Here is a 21052-nt window from a genome sequence, read left to right as displayed (position 1 = left end):
ATTCTATACATTACTCAGTGCTCACCTCAAGTGCCATCCTTAATCCCCATCACCTACTTAACCCATCCCTCCACTGAGAACATGGAATCTTAATTAAGTCAAGAAGCCTGAGTTAAAGTCCTAGATCTACTTTTTAGAAGCTGTTGAATTTGGGGGAAGTTATTTAACCTCTCTGAAGCACTTTCCTCTTTTATAAAATGGAGAACATAGTACCTATCACATTTTTTTAGTGAGAGTTAGAAATCAGAATGACTATTAGGTGCCTAGTATTTACAAAGTACTGAGTAAATAGCAGGTAAGAGTCCTGTTCTGACCTGAGACAGTAGGTATAATGGCTAACCACAATAATCAGATCTGGGCTCCAGTCCTGGTTGGATCCCTTTCTACTGAGTGAGGTTACTCACCTCTCCTGATGTTTCCTTATCTGTAATATCTGGTAATAATGATGGTGTCTGCCTTCTGGCATGTTGGATGATTAAATGAGATAATGTATGTAAACTGCATATACCCGGTAGCTATCCTTAAGGTCTGCTGTCATTGTCACTTTACTACTTTAACAAATGTTTTCAAGCTACTCATGCTACCTAGACTAAGCTTTCACAAATCAACTATACTGTAAACTACAGAGTGGTTAGGTCACACCAACATATTTCTGCCTGGATTTCTTATTTTGTGCCTACTTTGAAACATAAGTCACATTCCAAAATCAATGCAATTTGACTTCATCACCAAAATGAGTTATTGTTTGAGTCAAATGAGAGGTGCCTTGCCTTGTTCCTCAGGATTAACAACACTACCTCTATTGATAGGAAAGGCAGGGGTCATTCCTGCTGACCTCCTTGGTCTCTGCCACCACTGAACAAACACACCAACCTTGGCATAGCAAATCCACCTATTTGGTTCCAATTCTTCTGAAGTTACAAAAGACAAACTTGCCTCATCTTGGAGAAATGCTGGAACGGACTTGCTCATCCTTTTGAGTTTGTCAGGGTGGGAAAATGGATTATCAGGTTGTGAAGGCACTGTGGAAACTAAACAGCAGCATTTCCATTCAAAATTATCCTCACATTATCAGACAAACATAAAGGCATAAGTTGAAAACACACTTTTCTTTTATCTATGAACAAGATATTTTTGTAAAAAGGTTAAAGGCACAGTAGTTTACATGCATAGGATCATAAGATAAGCAACATGCAGTTTTCATGAATTATACAGAGAGAACTAGCAAGGAGTTGAACCAATTGAAAATAAAACTTAATTTAACAACTGTTAGTTTTTATTAATCTGGAGCTGGATTTGAATTATATTAAAACTTACTGCCATTGTGAATTGGTTTTCACTTATTTTTCACATCAGAGATTTGAACCACAAGATGTGTGATTTATTGGTTCATCTCCTTGCAATGTATTTTTAAAACATGCTGCAGGCTGAAAAACTATTTCATCGGACAGCAAGGATCTCCATACACAACTCAATCATGACAGTGTCCTGGCTATGGAGTGTCTAAAGGAAGACTTGTTTGTTCAGTGACAGTGTTTCTCACTTAGAATTATGAAAGATGATGATTTCAAACTAAATATTTTTTGAAAACAAATTATTTAGATACTTTTCTGATCGCAAGGTATCAGACACCTTAATTATTTAGATACAGTAAGGATGTGTGTGGAAGTCACAATGAGGTGATGAATTCTATTCCTCATTTGTGTGACCCTAGTTAGAAATCTATTTCCTTCTTTATCTAAGAGTTAGTGTCTAAGCTTTTCTTACAGTGAATCAAAGCTTATGTATGAATGAGTTAGTATGTTTCAAGGCCCTTAGAACAGTGCCTGGCACATAGTATGCTCTATATAAGTATTTGCTAAAAAATAAATATTCTCTGATAATCTTTAAATTACCTTTTCAATGTGATACAAATATACTGCCTTGTTTTTTTTTTAATTTTTAAATTTAATTAATTAATTTTTTTACTGTCTTGGTTTTTATCAGTGAAAGAGATACTAGGAAAACAGATAGATAAAAATCAAATTATATTTCTATATATAGCTTAAGAGGCTCAAATTCAGTCCTAAACATTAGCTAAATTCATCTTTAGTTCAAAGAAATCTAATGAAGGAAAACTGAAAATTTAACTATACATATTAAATATTTGCTTATTCACATAGTAGTTCTCATCTAGCCTTTGGCTCACAAATGTATCAAAATACATTTACAATGAATGACTCACAAGATATCTGCCTTAATCATTTCCCATTAAACAATAATGTGTATGTGTGTATATTCAGGTGACTTACACTGAAGTAGTGTAAGATTAGGCCCCATGAGGGCACAGTACAGCCCAATGAGTATACAAAACCTTTTTATCATAATACTGCTCCCTATTATTTTCAAAATTTACATCTACTACTCAAATGTAGTCAGTTTTATATTTATGAGGCTTTAGTTTTTTATGTTTCAATCAGGTATTTCAGTTTTGTTTGGTGGTAAGAATATACTCTTCACTAGAGAAAAGAAATAATCTCAGCCTACTCATGAAGAGTCATCTTGGAAAGTACCATAAGAGAGTGGAATTAATTCATCCAGAATTCAGCACGTGATTAGCCAATTTGGCTTGACCTCACTAAGCTAGGTCATGAACAAAGACAGATACATTACCATATATGCTTAGGTCTATGTTTTGTTTTCACTCTTCAGGCTAAATGTTGAACAAAACATAGCAAGATGAAACAAGATGACCACACTGAAGTATCTACCAGTGCAAAAGCAACTGGAGAAACCTCTTTACCCAATACTCCTGAGGGACAGAAGTCTTGGTACCTCTGTAGCCACTGGACAGAGGACGTGTACCAGGGGTTGAAACCTGGATTATCTTTTTGCCTAGGTACTTAAGAATTTGTCAGGTCCTGTGCCAAAGTTCAGCACCTTTCTCTCTGGCAGGACGACCTCATGAGCAAAGTTTCGGATTTCAGACTAGATGTCACTGCCTTCTAGCATCAGCGCTTTGTTTCTCTACTGAACGACTCCTTCATTTAGCTGCTCTTCTCATTAAGACTTATTAGCACATCCAGACTGTTGGGAAACTGTTAACAAAAATAAAGTGTGCTGCTGACAGCAGACATGTGTATCATTATCTCCATACCTCCAGCACCTAGCATTATGCAACAGGCGAAACTGGGAAGCTGAGAAGACACACACACATGTCTGTGTGCTTTGATAGGCCACACAAACACCTTTTTAATGTGCTATTTGTCCTGGAGACAGTAGTCCCAGGTAAGTACAGCAATCTTAAGACTGAACAGAAAAGAGTAAATAATCATTATCTTTGGTTGGTAGTGGATGGTAATTAGTGGATGGACATTGGGCACCACAAGTACACACTTATTTCTTAAGATTCAGACATTCACTTGCTTTATATTTTGAATAAATAACTGAGTCCAGTTTTGAACTTCAGAGCTTAAACCCTGGACATACTAAAATTTATTTCCAAAGGTAGATAGAGAGGCATATACAACCATACTGCATACCAACTGTAAAAATACAATTCTTTCTTAGGTCCAAATAAATTATAAATTGTTTCATGTCTACAGTTTTGTGTAAAGGTCACAAGAGATCCAATACTCAAGACCATATTGCAACATAAAGTGAAATGGTAATGCAAGGTGCCAACTTCATTTTAAGAAAAGACTCAAGGGCCAGAGAGACTTACAAAAGAATAATACACAGTAATAACATACATCTATATTTATATATAATACATATATATGCCTACATAAAAGTTTTTAAAATATGTAACTCTCTCCCACCAGAACCGCAAATTAATCTTTCAATACTGGCAGCAGTAAATTGTTTTTAATAAAACCCTTGTCAGAATGAAATAGTTTTGTAAGCTGCAAGAGTTTAGTACCAATAATAAATACTGCATGATTAATAGTGTTAGTTATTTCAGTATATTTAACACCATGTAGAGTGGCAACATTTAGTCATTTGTGAGAAAGATCCTGCTACTCACTTCCTGGTATGCATTCATTTGTATCTGGTTCCTGATCTGCTTTTTGATCTACTCAGAAGAGCAACATTAAGAATAAATACGATTTTACAAGAAGGATTAAAGAGACATGAAGGTAAAGCTCACATGTCAGTGTCACAATGGAGACTGCAGAATACATCTGACACATTTTCAGCTTGCTTTTATCCATTCCCCAGAGTGACTCTTCATTAGCCACTTGAGGTCTCCTATTCAACTAAAAATCTAACATCTAGCATAGGAGATGTTTGGTGTGTTTCTTCTAAATGCACTGAGCCACACATAGCTTGGGAGATGGAAGGAGCACTGCACCAGGAGTCATGAAACCGAGATTTAGTTCCCACCTCTCCCCACTGACCAACTAGCTACAGGATCTTAGACAAGTCACCTAATTTCTTTGAGCTTTTCTTATCTGTAAATGAAAATGGAAATCCCTGCCCCACCTACTTCCATGAAGTTGTTGCAAGCATAAAATGAGAAAGAACTAGGATATAAAAGTAAGGAATGACCGTTGAGGAGCTCTGATACTACATTTCATGGGGAAAAGCTCAGTTAATATACATTTTCATTATTATAGTAAAGGCAATTTAAAAAACACAATTCCAGTGCAGAAATACAAATTACACATTTGCATAAATGCTGAACTATAAAAAAAATCAGACTCATTTCCATCCATTCCCCCATCAAAGCACTATTATCCTATATATTTTATAACTGAACCAAGTAATATTCAATCCATTGACAAACGTCAACATCTTTTGGCTCTGTAATACTCAAAACTGGTTAATTTTACTTCAGCCTATATTTAGCTATTTAAATGAGCTGAGGTAGGACCCCGACTCTGGTTCTGGGACTCCTTCCTTTGAAGTTAAAGCTTTACCAGCTATGCCCAGAGAGATCCAAATGCTGAGATGTGAGATTCAAATATAGGAATAACTTAACCCAGGAACCCACCCGATGCTTCCTGCCCTCACAAAGAGTTCTGCAAGTCAGAGTAGCAAAAATCAGCTCATATCCATAGAAATACAATTTCCTATTTATAGAAACCCTTGCTTCCCAAGGGTCTCTGATGCGATCCTCACAATGGTATCACCAGCAGAAGTCTTGAGAATACAAACAGTTAGTATTAAATGCACTGAGTCAGAACCGTTTTAAAACAACTTAGGCACCATTCATCACATGGTGGCAAATGACGTTCTTCTATTTAACCAACAGCTGCGTCTCAGTGACTGCCCAAACCACCCCACAACCTAATACACAGACAGACATGCAAATACATAAAGATATTTACCATCTTCAGCACTACGTACTAATTCTTCAGGCAGATTATCTACTTTAGCTTGATCTGTTCAGGAGAAATTAACAAACGGTTAACACGGCTGACCCTTGGCGAGAGAGAACAATGAGACTGTCCCTGGGAGCCCCCGGAGTTGGAAGCAATTAGTCAAGATGCAGTGAGGGGTGCAACCAAGATGTCTTCCCCAAAATACTTTCTCTTTAGATTAGCTACTTGAACCAGTGCCATAGCGGGAGCTCCCATTTCAGCCCCGATGCAGCTTACATCAGCACACTGCTGCACACGGACTCCCAAGGGTTAGAGGGTTAGCTAAGAGCAAGCAATCTGCCAGCAGCAGGAGAAAACACAGGGCGGCAACAGCCTCTCTATTCTTCTGGAAAGGGTAAGATGCTAGCCATGACTAACACCTTCTCAAACCCATGGTCATTAATAAATATTTCTGTGCATGCATCATCATTTGTGTATGCCTCTGGGAGCCTTGCTTGGGAAGTCAACTGAAGAGATGTAACTGGGGACCAGCTGCTAAGTGGAATCTTGGCAGGCTAGTGTGAGAGTGGGTATCGGTATTTGGAAGGGAGCGTGCAGGAATATCTGTCAGCTGATGGAGATTTTTTTTTTTTAACCCTGCACATTCCTGAGTACTTTAAAGCTGCACCATGGAAATAGCTCCACGCCTCACAGGCAAGAGGTTTGTCAAACTGGACAATTGTTGCTGAGTTTTTGGGGTTTTTTTTTCCTTTCCTCAGGATCCATCACCAACATCAGGAAGAACAATTAGGATGGTCCAACAAAGGACTGGACTCGCTTTCTGTGGGAGCATTCAGGCGGATATGGCGGGGTTGGACACCTGTTGAGGAGGCTTTATAGAGAATTTCTGCACTGGGGAGGTGTTTAAAATGGGTGATCTTCAAGGTCACTTTCAACCCTAAGATTCCAAGATCTCTGGTAGGGGTAGAACTGCATTCTAATTTGGGAATTCTGCCCTCAGAGCCCTGAAAATCTCTGATTTTTAGGAATTATTTAATGGAATGGCTTTTCCCTTTCCCTTTTTAAATTCTGACTTTTTAGTCTCAACTGCAGATGCCTAAAGCATATTCTAAACATGACAATGTTCAACTTTCAAGCACATGAGTTTGGCAGCAGTTACCTTTCATTCAATAAAGTTTCTCATGACCCTCTTCACTCCCAGGGGTGTATGATAGCTTAAAAACAATTAAGAGCAAACCTCCTAGAAGTCATGATTTCTAAGTCCACTTGTCTGGCTCACAAGTCTCTCGATATATTATGTTTATGTTAGTAGTCATGAAGTCTGTCACCATTTAAAGCAGTTGCTGGGGGGAACAGTGTGCCTAAAGTGTTGTAGGCTAGGTAGTCTTTGGACTTTTAGTTCCAGTATCCAAAAGAAATGTGTGAAAAGAAGGGATGAGAGAGAAAGGATAGTCCTTGAAGCTAGGGACCAACTCATCTCCATATCACAAAAAATTCATCAGACACCCAACACTGTCATATAGAACACAGTCACTTCATAAATGCTCCTGATAGTAGTCTGTTGATTTCGATTCATAGCTCCGTGGCATGACTCTAAACAAATTGCTTTACCTCCCTGAGCTTCATTTTCCTCATCTGTAAAATGGGAATAACAATTATCTCTTACAGGGTTCCGTATGCCAGTTAGATGAAATCATGCATGTGAAATGCTTAGCCAAGTCTTGGCACATGGTGCTCAATAAATGTTAGCTCTTCTTACTAGAGTTGCTAGCTACCACAATCTTTTAAAACTCACTGTACTTGAATAAATACTCGAACTGGGATTCTTCAATTCAAGGAAACTTAGTGTTCTAGTAACCAAACCTCATGCACTACTTTCAAAGTTCCAGTCACTTTAGGATGAGCTTCTTCAGTTCCTATGAAAAGGTTATTCTCATCTGTTAACCCTCAATTTAGGAACTCCGGTGCACAACAGCATGCAGTGAGGCCACAGAAGAGCACAAAAGCATTTTTAAGCTTAGACAGTGGCATCAACAGTGGGGCAAACTTTATTCTCACTTGGTGAATCTGATGAAATGTCTTCTAGACTTTTGGAAGGCATTTTCCTAGCAGCACTCCTTTCCAAAGTTTTCAAGACAGGACTGGGTTCTTCTTCTGAACCTGTTACAAAACAAAATTGATGAACACTGCACGATACAAAAAAGATCCAGAAATCCAAGCTATTAATAAGCAATGGACATTGATATTGTAGGTTGAAAGGAGGCATCATGTCATAAGCTTCTATACTTTTATTTATAAGCCTAAGAAGCACTTCTTAGAAAAAAGTAAACGTTCTCAATTCTTGGTATATCCTTTAAAAACCATTTTCCTGGTCAAGAAATCTTTGCAAGCACAAATCATAAAAAACAAGATAACCACATAAATAGAAAAGTGACTCTTAGTCGTCTACACCTCTATTTTAGGCACATGATTTGTTCTATGCCAGACTTTGAATCTTTCCACTTCACTTCTAGCTTTTGAAGACAACCACAAAGTGGTTTTAGGAGCATTAAAACAATTAGCTGAAAACCACAGAAGGCAGGATTCAGATGCTTAACATCTGTGTATAATCAGGTACACAGATGGTATGGGTGAATTCTTCAGATCAACGAATGCAGGCTTTTTGGGATTCATGAGCTAATAAAATTTCCAACAAAATGTTGGAAAATGACACGAGGTAATCAACCTTTTATTAAGTCATTTTAAAGTTGGGGGGAGTCTATCATGTACTAATATCTTTGCTTATTTATTTTTTAAAAAAAAAGCATATTAGAAAAAAAAGCATGTTAGGACCAACAGAGGAAAAAAAGGGAATAATTTAAAAATAAGAATAGTCCTTTAAATCAAATACATCTAATGTTACAAAAAAAATATCTCTAGCTGGTTCTTAACTTTTTCATTTTGACAGTGAAAACTCCATCATGGATTAACTCTGGTCTGAATATGGTCATTCATCACCGTTGTATCAATACTGCCTATAACAGTGGCTGGCAATATGCACTTCAAAAATGTTTGCTAGGGGAGCCTGGCTGGCTCAGCTGGTAGAGCATGTGACTCTTGATCTCAGGGTCATGAGTTCAAGCCCCATGTTGATCATGGAGCCTGCTTTAAAAAAAGTCTACAAAATAAATCAATGATTCTATTAATAAGTCAGTGAATTTGAGATCTGCTTCTCTACATGATACTTTCCTAAAATGCATCCCAGTTCTCCCAGTACTGATTGGCATGCTAGAGCAAATGGATTCTAAGATGAATTAGATTTGGGATGCTCTGTGTTCAAATTTAAAGGTTTCCTACTACAAATCTTCTTGGAGTCTTTAATATGCTAATAATGTGCATAACTTCCCAGCATTTCCAGACATATTTGACCAAGTTTTTTTGTTTTGTTTTGTTTTTTGTTTTTTTAAAGGAGCATACTGAAGCATTAGTTGATTAAGAGCTTAGCCACAGGTCAAACATATTAGGTTACTCACCAAAATTGTGGTGCCATTATAGTCAAGGTTCCTCCCTCCTCCACCCCACCCCTACCTGTTTGTTTTAAAATAAAAATTTAGGACAGAGTATATAAAACTAAATTCTACCATTTTATACCTTTTATTGACTTATAACTTTTAAAGATCTTTTCTGGGTATTGTGAGGTCATTTAATATTGATTATTTCATTTTTAGAAAGGCTTTTTGCTGTTCAATCAGTTATGCTGATATACTATAAACAAAGCTATATACATTAGGGGCAATAATCTCCAGAGTAAGTACAAATTCACAAGCTCTCCTATGGTCAGTTTACCCTCCTCACTCATGGGGTAATTTAGTAAAATAAAGTCTATCTCACCAAGCTTAACATGCTGACTTATACTCCTGCTAAAGTGGCATTTAGAGATTGGTATTCTACTTTCCCTTTCTTAAGGGAAAGGGTAGCCCTTTCTTACCAGCAACCTTTCTTAGAGAGGCTTCAACTTGATTAATTAGGATTAAAGGTGGATCCTTTGGTCAGTTTTTTAAAAAAGCCCTATAGTTACTTGCAAAGGAAACCAAACCTCATGAATCATCTACTCAGCAAAGCTTATTCATTCTCATCAATAGTGAGTGGAGCTAGAAAATGATAAATTTTCTAAACTGCTAAGAGTGACCCATACCAGCCATTGTGCAACTGTGGATAAAATGTCCCAGCCAGAGAGCATCCTTTACCCTTTTATCACTATAATTGGGGAGTTTCACATTCTTATTTGCTTCTGGGTTTCTCTGCTAAAATGCCCATGTTGATCACGATGGCAAACTGAGACAGGTCCTTTATCTTACAGCCTGGCTGAAACCAGTACCCCTGAGTCCCCTTAGATGAATGTGGTAATCGATTAAGATCTTCATCCAATTGGCCAAATCAGGAGCCAAAGAAATGCAGGCCAGGAAATGCCCTCAGGTGGAATCAAGTAAAGTCATCCGACCTAAGTCACACTCTAGAGAAAGGGAAGATTCTGCAGAGAATTGAAAATAAGAGGAAAACACCACAGGGTTCCCTTTCTGAGGGAAAGAGAGTTCCAGCCTTGCACTCTGCTTCTGGCATTTAGCCACTACTGTGGTAGGATATTCATCCTAAAAGGGAAATCTGTGCCCATTTCTCTGTGGCACTTTCTTGCCACAAATCTTACTAGAGACTTCTATGTGGATGGCCAGTTAAGAAAGAAATTCTAATTATTTCCAGGAGGAAAACTAGTTTGAATGTTTCAGAAGTATTTTCTAAACCCAAGAATTTCTTTAAAAAATACTTTTAAAACCTAAAATTCTATCGTTAATGAGAAGAAGAAGTCAGATTCTGAAACACTGCCTTGTGAGTAAAACTGTATGTAACTCACTTGATTAAAGAATGTAAGAGGAAATGTAGCTTTTTATTAAGAAAGGCTAGGTAGACCTAAAGTGATAAGAACTGACCACCATTTGGGAGTATCAAATTAATCTCAATTTTAAAAACCATATCATCCTTTACATCAGCATTCCCTAAATCAACTCATTAACCAACGGGTTAAGAAATTCAGAATGCTCACTGGAGGTTTTTCTCCAGCTTTCTGCATTGGAACCCACGTCTCCAGCTGAAAAATCAGAGTCAGAGAAACCTTCTTTTTCTTCTGTTTTCTCTTGTCTCTTACATGGTGATGCCAGAATCGATTCAACGTTGCTTGTTTCTGTAGGTTTTTCTGTGTTTCCCAGGAGAGAAATGGGTTGCCTATTTCTGACCACACTAATTGCTTTAGGAGCTTCTTCTGAGCAAGGCTCCAGAGAAGCTCCTTCTCGAACACCTGTAACCTCACTTTCACTATTCCTGTCCTCTGGGGGGTTTATAGTTTCAGCGACCCCTATTTTATGTTCCATATAAAGCTGTGGGGTTCTAGAGCTCTCAACCCCACTTTCAGAACCACAAAGATCTACTGATAAATCAGTCACAGGTTCATTGCCTCCCAGCACTTCATCGCACTGGTTGACGTGAGATTTGAAAACATTACTCGTAAGCTTCATTTCAGAGGCCTCTGAGGCTGTCCAGTCACAATAGGGTACTGTCCTCAAGAAACTGGCTTTCTCGGACTGGGAAGACTCCTTCTCAGGAGTTTCTTCCTTCACTGACACCTGGAGCTGGGAAGAAGGAGCTTCAAAGGTTTCTCTAACAAGTTTCTTAAAACCAATATCAAAAGCACTCTCTGATATTGATGGAGCCTGACACTTTTTTACTGTTTCTTTGATTTCCTCAGGATGGAATTCAGAAGCACTTTGCCTGGACACCTCAGTTCTATCTGTTAACTGTGATGGATAAAGAGCCCCTGTATCACTTTCATATTTTGAGGAGGGGGTTTCAATTGCTTCCTTCAGTAGTTTTTCTAACCCAGCACTGAGTTCTAGGAACTCTGATTTAGGTTGAATATCTGTCTCCCTTACAATTTCTGCTACTTCCTGAGTGACAGTGGAATCAGATGAAAGGTGAGTTTGTACTGATGGAGATACTGGGGCAGCTAAATAAGATCCAATGTTATGAGTTTTATCAGGAACTACATTGAAGGAATAAAATCCCCTTTTGTCTGGAACCATAATGTCCATTGCAGCCCACAATGTAGAATTTTGGGGGCTACCTGCTGCCTGTACTCCTTCAGGAAATTCTGCGTTTACTTCTCCAGGCACTACTTCCCTCTCAACTGGGGAACATGCTTCTCTAAGTAGCTTTTGTAATACAGCATTTACATCATTCAGGGCAGATTTAGGTGGAAGAATGACTTTTTCTACAGTTTCTGAAATTTCCCTTCTCGATGGTAATGCCTTATCCTGGGGAGCAAGATGAGCATCCCTGGAAGAAGGCATCTCTTGGGAAGAGTTGGCCACATCCCCAGAAGAATCTTTTCTGTAAAGACAGGAAGGTTGACCTGATGGGTGAGAACCTTCTGCAGGCATCTGATGTAAGTCCTCCATGTTGAGTTGGCACTCACCACTTTCATCTTTTGGGGGGAAAGCTTTAATTCCCAAAGTTTCTTTCCGCTTTGGAAAAGGAGCTATTTCTTTCTGATAGGCTGATGTGTTGTGACTCCCTTCTATTCCTTTTTCATAAATTCTACTACCCTCTTCAGGCTCAGAGTTGATCCTAGTAGTAACAGGCTCCAACATGATTGGCAAGGGACAGGGTGAAGTTCCAGTTGCTTCCTTCAGGAGTTTGTCTAGACCAGCAGTCCAAGTGTTCGGCTTAACCTTCAGAGGAGCTACTGTTTTATCTACATGCTCATTAATGGTCTCCTTATGTCCTTTGTCTTCTTCCTTAGTATCAGCAAAACCTGTATCTTGAGGCCATGTTTTATTTCCAGAAATATCTGGTTCTGACATTTGTTTTCCATGAGCTTTTCCACCAGAAGGATGCATGGCTAGTGATGAAGCTTCTGAAAGTAGCTTCTGTAAGCTGTCATTAAAAGTGTCTTTGTAGTCTTTAGACAAAACACTCGTTTTAACGATGGCTTCTTGAATCTCGTGGTCTGAGTAATCCTTTTCTTCCTTGAACACTGGCGTAACAAACCATTTTGTATTCTTTCCCACATTTTCCTTTGATGACTCGTTTCCTGGCAAATGATGAGTAGACTTTCTGGATGATGTCAATGGAAATACGGTTTCATCTGGTAACACCTGGAGTGTGCATTTTGAATTTAATTTCTCTGTTTCCTCTCTTGCCAGAATTTTTTTTTTACCTGGAACCAGCCCTATTTCATGGATGTTCTTTCCTGGTGATTTAATGTCACTGAATCCTTTGTGTTTCTGGCTATTAAAAGGCACCGAATATTTCTGGTTTATTGTGGTAGTATTCTTTTCAACATTATCTTCACTGTTTGGATTGGCTCCTAAGTCCCAAAACTTTCTCAAATTCTCAAATTGAGAGCGGTTATAGACCTGTTCTGTATTGGGTTCATCCACTTTTTCTTTTAGGGACATAACTTTAAAGTTGGGATTCGATTCACCAATTAGAGATTTGTCTTTCTGCAAAGGAGTAGGAGTTCCACTCCCAATATTTGAAGGATGTTGCCATGCTGGTGAAGTAATGTCCCTTTCATGATGCCAACTCTCTGCCACTGGCAATCTTTTTATAGGTTCATTTATCTTATTCTGAAATGGAGATGCTTCACCTGATTGGTCAACTGAAGGGTAATTTTTGCATGGGCCTGATATCTGGGGCCTGGTTTCTTTTGATTTATTCGAGGAATAAAAACTGGAGAGATAGGCTGTGTGGCCACTTTCATCTAGGACCACTTGTTTGCTAGTGACTTGATTATATTCACTCTGGCCTGTAGATAAACTGTCCATGGGCTTTACAGGCTGATACGCTTTAGCAGAAGGTTTCCCTTGACTGCATGACAGTGATGGTTCTTTATGAGTTAACGTAGCAGCAGCTTTCTCACCTTCCCAGAAAGATATTCTTTCACTAACTCTTTTGTATTTCTCTCTTTGCACCTGGTTCTTGGGAACCTCACCAGTTTCTTGTAATTGGACTTCAGGCTTCTTCCAAGATTTGTTTTTGGTAGCCTTATGTAGGGACTCAATGTTCTCTGGCTGTAAAGAAGCTTTCAGGATGTATGTATCCCCTTCTTTGCTCTTTCTCTCTGCTTTCATGTTGTCTTTCAAACTTGGTTCTTTGACAAGTGTTGAAGAGTCAAAATTCACTTCTGACTTTCCTCTATTTTTTTCATAAACATGAAATTCAGGCTCTTCTTTACCTGAACTGCCAACATCCTTAATGTGTGGAACTTGGTCTTCTGCATCAGCTCCTTTGAGAGCACTGTAGGAATAGTTTCTGGTAGGGTGAAGTACCTGATTTCTGTCTCCTATGTTTTTTGAACTTTGGCTATAGTCCATAGTTTTACTCCCTTGATTTGGGCCATAGATTTCAAAAGGTTGCAATATGCCTGGACCTTCCTTGCCTTGTTGGGACAAATTAATAGATTTGGGTTTTATATTTACATTATTATTTTGGCAATTTCCAGAAAGCAGCGTATTTCCCTTCCTGTGGAATGTTGAATCAGATTCCATAGGCATCAATTTAACTTTGGTGGATAAGAGAGCCTTTGAGCCATTTTCTTTTACACTGGTGTCATCTGTCACCAAGACAGTAGCAGTCTGTGATTCTGAGTTTGTTTCTTCTTTCGATTCTATTCTTTGGGGATGTTGGAGAGATGACTTATTGTCTTCTGAATGAGAACTTCGATTAAACCAGTCTAGGACTTTAGATATGGAATCATCAGTTGTCTTCCTTATCTCAGTGGCAAATGGACCAGAGTGTGAGGAGGTCCTAGCTTTTAGAGCCTTGAGAAGTGGGGGCTTACCTTGCTGATGGTCTCTAGAACTGTGATCTGGCACCTGAAATGGCTCAGGCTCAACACTAGACAGTCCATCTGCAACACAGAAATGCTTTTCTAAATAAGGAAAGAGAATGCTTAAAGAATTATTACTCAATCACTCACATTACTTTTTAAAGAGGCACTTTGTATTTACACTTTCCACACCACTAGCTGTTTATATCAGCATTTTTCATGCTATAATATAAACCATCCTAATTAAGATTCTACCAGAGTTGCTCTACGACAGTAAAGGAAGGTAAATGAAGACTCCTGAAACATGAGGTATAGACCCAATTGAGAAATTCCTTTGAAGTCTCTGACTTATTCTGAAAATTCATATGGGGGTGCCTGGCTGGCTTGGTCAGTAGAGCACGTAACTCTTGATCTCAGGGTCATGAGTTCAAGCCTCACATGGGGTATAGAGCTTACTTAAAAAAAAAAAGTTCATGTGGATTTTGTATTCTGATCTATGTTTTTTTTTTTAAGATTTTATTTATTTTGAGAGAGAGCATGTGCACATGTGTGCACACAAACATGCACTAATAGGGAGAAGCAGAGGGACAGGGAGAGAGAATCCCAAGCCAACTCCATCTGAGCATAGAGCCCAACATGAGGCTGGATCTCATGAGCCCAAGATCATGACCTCAGCAGAAACCTAGAGTTGGATGCTTAACTGATTGAGCCACCCAGGCACCTATGATCCATGTTAATTTTAAATATTTTTTTTCTACTCTCAAATCCATTCATAAAACAAACACTCTAGGAAGATACATCATGTTGATTTTATGATTCCACCCATCCATTGGCATACTCATAAATATTAGAGGGGTTTACACCAAGTTTGAGGAACATGGACCAAGGAGATTTCAGGAATTAGGAAAAGAACTTTTTGGAGCTCCCTCCAGAACATTAGCTTGGTGCAATGAGGATATTTGTATTCCTGGGCCTTAGTCTTGATACATTAACCAGAATCTCTGAAGAGAGATCTAGGAATCTTTACTAAAAGCTATCCCAGTGATTGTTCTGCATGCTAGAGTTTGAGGACCATGATCTCAAGAGCCTCCTCTGTTACTCCCTATTTCCCTTCTACAATTTGTGAGTTTCAAACTAGTTTCTGTGAGCCAAATAAACAAACAAGACTGATGCAGAATGTGAACTCTAACCATTCCCTGATGTTGGCTGACCAAAGGGTAAGAGGCTAGAGAAGATTATCTAAGCTCTAATATCAAGAATCCTTTCTGAGCCTTAATCATAGGGTACACAGTACATTTAGTTGAGGGAGCTCAGGCACTCTTCCCTTTAGTTAAGACCCAGGCGTTTCAGCATTCCTCTCTCTTCCTTACAGATGCTAAGCCATGCAATGTGTGTTCCTGAAAATTATGTTAGCTGAATTTTTATGAAGTCAGTTACATTTCAAATGCACTAGAGGACATATCAGTTAATAAAATTCTATCTTTAATTTTAATCATTGACTCCAGCTAAGTGTGAAAACAACAAAGAATTATACAATAATTGGCACATAGTAGATACTGGTTTCCTTAACTACACTTTGCACTATTGAATATATGTCAATAATGGTGAAGTTCTTTGAGAAATCTTGAAGAATTCTGTGTTCGCTTAACAGAAGACAATGATGAAAAAGATGATTGATTATAACATACTATTAGTAAGAACAAGAAGTCTGGTAGTATAAACATAATTTAAAATTATATTCATTCTTAAAAATTATTGAAAGGTCTCTAATTAAATGTTAGCAATACTTAGTGCTGGGTGATGACATCACAGATGGTATTCGTTTTATTCTGTGTGCATTTCTTCTTTTCAAATGTTTTACAACAAAAGTGTATTACTTTTAAAACAAGAACACTTATTTTAAAGATTTGGTACCAGGTAATGTTTCATTTTCTCTGAGGAATTCTTTTGTACTTCCCAATGTAGTAACAAATGTCATTTTGACTGTACTGAAGGTCAGAGCTAAAGTCAAACCCTTATAATTCACATACTTTGCGTTTACCATTTTGGGGGACTGATTTTCTTTTCAAGCTTCATTATTTACTTGTATATATTTTTGTAGTAAGTAGCACAATAATAAGTAAGCAGAACTTTGTACATAAGCTCTAAAGCCAGGAGGCCAATCAAAATAAGTGTAGCTGATGATGCTACAAATTTCTTGGTCAGCTGGGATTCAAAAATCAGAAAGCACAAAGGCACATGCATGTTTCAGATGGTTAAATATCCGGCTCCTGATTTTTTGCTCAGGTCATGATCTCAGGGTCATGGAATTGAAGCCCCCTGTGGCAGTGGGGGTGGGGTCCACGCTCAGCCAGGAGTCTGACTGAGATTCTCCCTCCCGCTCATGTGCACACTTTCCCTCTCTCTTTAAAATAAATAAATCTTTAAAAGTAAAAATAAAAATCAGAAAGCACAAATCAGTAGTTAATACTAATATACAGTCTGTCATTGTAGGAAGCAGGCAGTTTGAAAAACAGGAAAGGGTCTACCAAATTTTTCTGTGGATTGTAATAAAGGAAAATATTAAATAATTTTTTTCATCTTTTGAACAAACATTTAAGCATCATCCAATTATTTGCCAATGTTTATCAAACTTTAGTAATTTCCTTTAATATGAGGGGCTTTTTTATTGAAGAAGCATTTGCTAATTTTTTATTTTTTTAAAAATAATTGTGTTTAAATTATTCAAAATGTCTGAGGTGCAGGGGGGTATTTGGTATTTGAAAGTGCTTTGCTCTTTAAGAAGTGGATTGATGTGAACAAGTATAAAACTGTAGGGCTGAGCAAAAGTGACCCAGGGTTAACTTAATATTGACTAATAAAGAAGGAGGTGAGCAAGTGCATCAGACATGTGACTGCTGCCATTGTAAATTTTTCTAACTATAAGGAAATTATCATAAGGTTAGAGGAAGACTGGTAGAAGATGGGAGAGAATGCACAGCATGATTTTTTCCATTGTTTCTGTTTTTTAAAATGTAAGAATTATGAAGTACTCATATGGGTATGGGAAAACAGTATCTCATCCCATGAGAGATGCAAAATCTTCAAGACTGCGCTAGTGAACTAGGTTGCAGGGAAAAACAGTATTTTGCTTCTCAGTTCTTATGATCTAAGAATAAATGGCCAAGAAAATGAAGGTTCAGAGCATCTGGGTGGCTCAGTGGGTTAGGTGTCGGACTTTGGCTCAGGTCATGATCTCAGGGTCCTGGGATAGAGACTTGAGTTGGGCTCCTGGCTCAGTGGAGAGTCTGCTTCTCTCTCTCCATCTGCCCATCCCCCCATTCATGCTCTGTCTCTCTCAAATAAAAAAAAAAAAAAATGAAGGTTCTTCTGAGATGAAAAAAAAAAAAAATCTGGGGCACCTGGCTGGCCAGCCAGTGGAGTGTGCAACTCTTGATCTTGGGGTTGTGAATTCCAGCCCCATGTTGGGTGTAGAGATTACTTAAAAATAAACTCTTTAAAAAAAATCAAAGTTTAATTAAATGGTAATTGATAAATACGCATTAGGTGAATAATATATTCTGTACAAAGGTATTAGTCTATTTTTAATTCTTACTCTATGTACACACCTTGATTTAACTCAAAATGCTATAATTTGTTTACTTAAATAATTGATAGTTAAATTTTTTAGGGAAAAGCAGAAACTGTGCTAACCTGGTTTTAGTTTTATTTATCTCTTTAGATATTGGTGACTGAGGAAAACCTCCAAACCCATTAAGAGGTAGGTAGTATAATCATTCCCCAGGGGCACCCGCCTGAATTGTAGCTGGAATATCTAGAAGGCAAAATGGGGCTTTTACAGGGCTGGCCTGGCCATTCCAAGCCCATTGGGTTGGTTTTCATAGCCTAGTAGTGATGATTCTCTTACCAGCAGGGCTTTTAGACAACTCTGATTCAAGCCTTGATAATTCTGATGATTTAGCTTTCTGTTCATTGATGGTAGGTGGATTCTCAATGGACTCTGGTCTTGCAGTTAAAACTTCTGAGGGAGATTGATGCTCACTAATTGGAAAAGAACCAGATGTCACTAGCTGATGTGTTTCATTTTCTGATGCACTCGGGCTTGAGGCTGAGTGATGTAAAGGCAAAGGCTTCCTGGATTGGGAAGGCTTAGCGTCATTCCAAAACTCATCTACATCCACATTATCTTCCGTTCCATTCTTCAACCTGTCGGATTCTAAAACACTAAATTCTCCTACTTCCCGGCCATGGCTTAGCCCAGGAATCTGTGGGAGTTCATCCTTCACTGCAGAGAATCTCACATGCTTTAATGGCTCTGGTGAGTGTGAGGAGGAGTCATCCTCTAAAGAATGCTCCTTCTCAGAAAGTCTCTCATGGATGGTTAGGCCAGGTGACACAATTTTGCTTTTGGGTTCAAAGTTCTGATGAAAACGAACTGTTTCTGAGTCTGTGCTGCTGGAACTGGAATTGCGCTTCAGGATTCCTTTTGGAGCTCCCCTTGTGCTCAGAGAGTCTGTCCCTTGTCTAGGAAAAGATTGCTTATCATCTTGTTTTAACTCCTGTGATTTGTGGAGCATTCTTCTGGCTTTAGGGATTGGAGCTTTGATTGGGGATCCATTCTCAGGGCCTGGAAATGTTTGTTTTGGTTTCTCTAAATTTTGGCTTGAAATATCTGGGATAGGTGACTTTTCTTTTGCCTCTGACAATTCACCTGAAAATCAAAATACATTAGGTGACATATCAAATGGAGTATAATCTAAAACACCTATCACAAATCTAATCTACATTTAGCAAAAGTAGTAAAATATTAAAGACAATAAAGTATTAGCATAAGGGCAGACCTAATTAAAAAGCATTTAAAAATTCATGCATGAACTTCATTGAACTAGACATTTACGATTACTGTACTTTACATATATACTTTGTGGTATTTTTATACTCATTAAAAATTTTTTAGAAAAGAATTTTAAAATTCTTAAGGAGGCTAAGGAAAAACATAGAAGTTGCTTTAAAAATTCTCATGTGGAAACCAGAAAAAGGAACTCAATTTTTTAAAAAGAAAATTGCAATTTTTTTAAAAAAGAAAATCTCTAAGACAAAAATTAATTTTTTCAGGAATGCCTGAGTGGTACAGTTGGCTAAGTGTCTAACTCTTGGTTTTGGCTCAGGTCATGATCTCAGGGTTGTGAGATCTAGCCCTGCATCAGGCTGTGCACTCAGTATGGAGTCTGCTTGAGACTCTCTCTCCCTCTCCTTCTGCCCCTTCCCACTTGCTCTCTCTTGCTCTCAAATAAATAAATCTTTTTTTTTTTTTTAAGATTTTATTTATTCATGAGAAACACAGAGAAAGAGCAGAGACACAGGCAGAGAGAGAAGCAGGTTTCCTGTGGGGAGCCTGATGTGGAACTTGATCCCAGCACCTCGGGATCACAACCTGAGCCAAAGGCAGACACTCAACCACTGAGCCACCCAGGCGCCCCTCAAATAAATAAATCTTTAAAAAAGAAACACAAAAACTTTTTCAAAAAGTTAAAAAAAAAAAAGAGAACATGTTCCAGTGCTTTTTTTCTGTAAAATATTTTATATAATATGTAATATGTATATCCAATAGAGAGGGGGAAATACACTAATATCAACATGGATAACTAAAACTCCAACTCCACTATTCAATGTTAATTTTCTACCCCTTGTCCAATCTTTAATGCCTGTGGAATCTTCTAACAGCTGTTTTTGAAGAGACTGAATTTTCTAGTATTCTTAATGGTATGGAAGAATGGTAAAATTCTGTAAGAGGCAGACTTCAATTAATTAAGCCAACAAACCTGATCAAATGCCTCCTGAGGGACAAGGCTGATAGTTACAGATTAGAGGATCATAATGTTGTCAAGTGGCCTTTTTTTCTTGAGGCAACCTTTTTCAATTTTACCTGAACTGTGTCTGCATGTGGTAGGCATTCAATATGTGCTGTTAAATGAATGAATGAATGCTTCCCCTCCAAAAATTCCCTAGTTCACTAAGGGGGAACCCAAGGCCCGGAAGTCAAACAAGTGTCAGCTCCATGACTGGAATGCATGAACTCCCTGTTTCTAAAATTTCTGCTTCCTTCCCTCAGGCAAGAAACCAATGGGCAGAGTAAAATAAGAAAATCATCAGGACTTTTCACTTTCTCTTGCAAGTTATTTTAGTTAAAGGAACTCTGAGAATTTCCCTTAGTCCACAGATAACGAAGATAAAAATATCTAGTCCATAAAAATAATATTTACCTTCTTTTGAAGTCTGAGAGAAACCAGCCTTTCCATTTTTTGACGTCTCACCTTTGGTTTGTTGAGATAAGTGATCTTCTGGCAACTTGGAGCTATTAAACGGATTCTTCCTTTGCTGGGGAAAAATATTGTTTATTAAACTCGTTTTAAATGTCACAGCAGCAACTCAATATTAGCAAATGCTTATTATGTCCAATATTGATAGTTGTATCCAGTGAACTCTATTTGGTATGTTTGAAAAATTACTGTCCTGGTTAATGTGGCTGGCACAGAATTGCCATATATGCCAGAGAAAAATTAAACTATATAAAATATACTCAATCCAGGGTCCTGCAAATTTAGATCAGAACCAGTTATTCGAATCTAAACCTCACATTTTACAAAGGTGAGAAAATTTGGACCTGGTCAAAGTTAGAGTAAATCAGAGACTAATCAGAGCAGAGTTCCCCAGCGCTCTTTCTACCATATGAGATTCTTGCTGTGCTTGATTAAAGGTAAACTAATTTACCTTTAAAAGGTAAACTAATATAATTGTAAATGATCTTTCCTATAAAGAATTAGAAGACACTTATCAAGGTATTTGAAGTGCTTCATTATCACTATTATGATCAATTCCAATGACT

General features: G+C 38.0%; 1 protein-coding gene across 19 annotated transcripts in view; it reads right to left on the bottom strand.

Annotated features, from left to right (window-relative positions):
* The window catches only part of SYTL2 (synaptotagmin like 2), a 117327-nt gene that overhangs the window by 16144 nt on the left and 80131 nt on the right, over positions 1-21052 (bottom strand). For 7 of the 19 annotated variants that reach the window (XM_038568400.1, XM_038568401.1, XM_038568402.1 and 4 more), the window contains 7 exons: positions 20430-20544; positions 18074-18877; positions 10384-14247; positions 7365-7466; positions 5313-5366; positions 4007-4054; positions 937-1031 (listed from right to left, as the gene is read on the bottom strand). In XM_038568400.1, the coding sequence (XP_038424328.1) occupies positions 937-1031; positions 4007-4054; positions 5313-5366; positions 7365-7466; positions 10384-14247; positions 18074-18877; positions 20430-20544 (5082 nt within the window). Of the gene's footprint in view, positions 1-936; positions 1032-4006; positions 4055-5312; positions 5562-5582; positions 5885-7364; positions 7467-10383; positions 14248-18073; positions 18878-20429; positions 20545-21052 lie in introns of those variants that run through there. The other 12 variants (XM_038568412.1, XM_038568415.1, XM_038568403.1 and 9 more) reach the window with 11 other exon arrangements.

Source organism: Canis lupus, chromosome 21 (assembly GCF_011100685.1).
Source record: "Canis lupus familiaris isolate Mischka breed German Shepherd chromosome 21, alternate assembly UU_Cfam_GSD_1.0, whole genome shotgun sequence".
Classification (NCBI taxonomy): Eukaryota; Metazoa; Chordata; class Mammalia; order Carnivora; family Canidae; genus Canis; species Canis lupus.
Note: the sequence above shows the minus strand (reverse complement) of the source record. Positions and strands in the feature narration are given on the sequence as shown.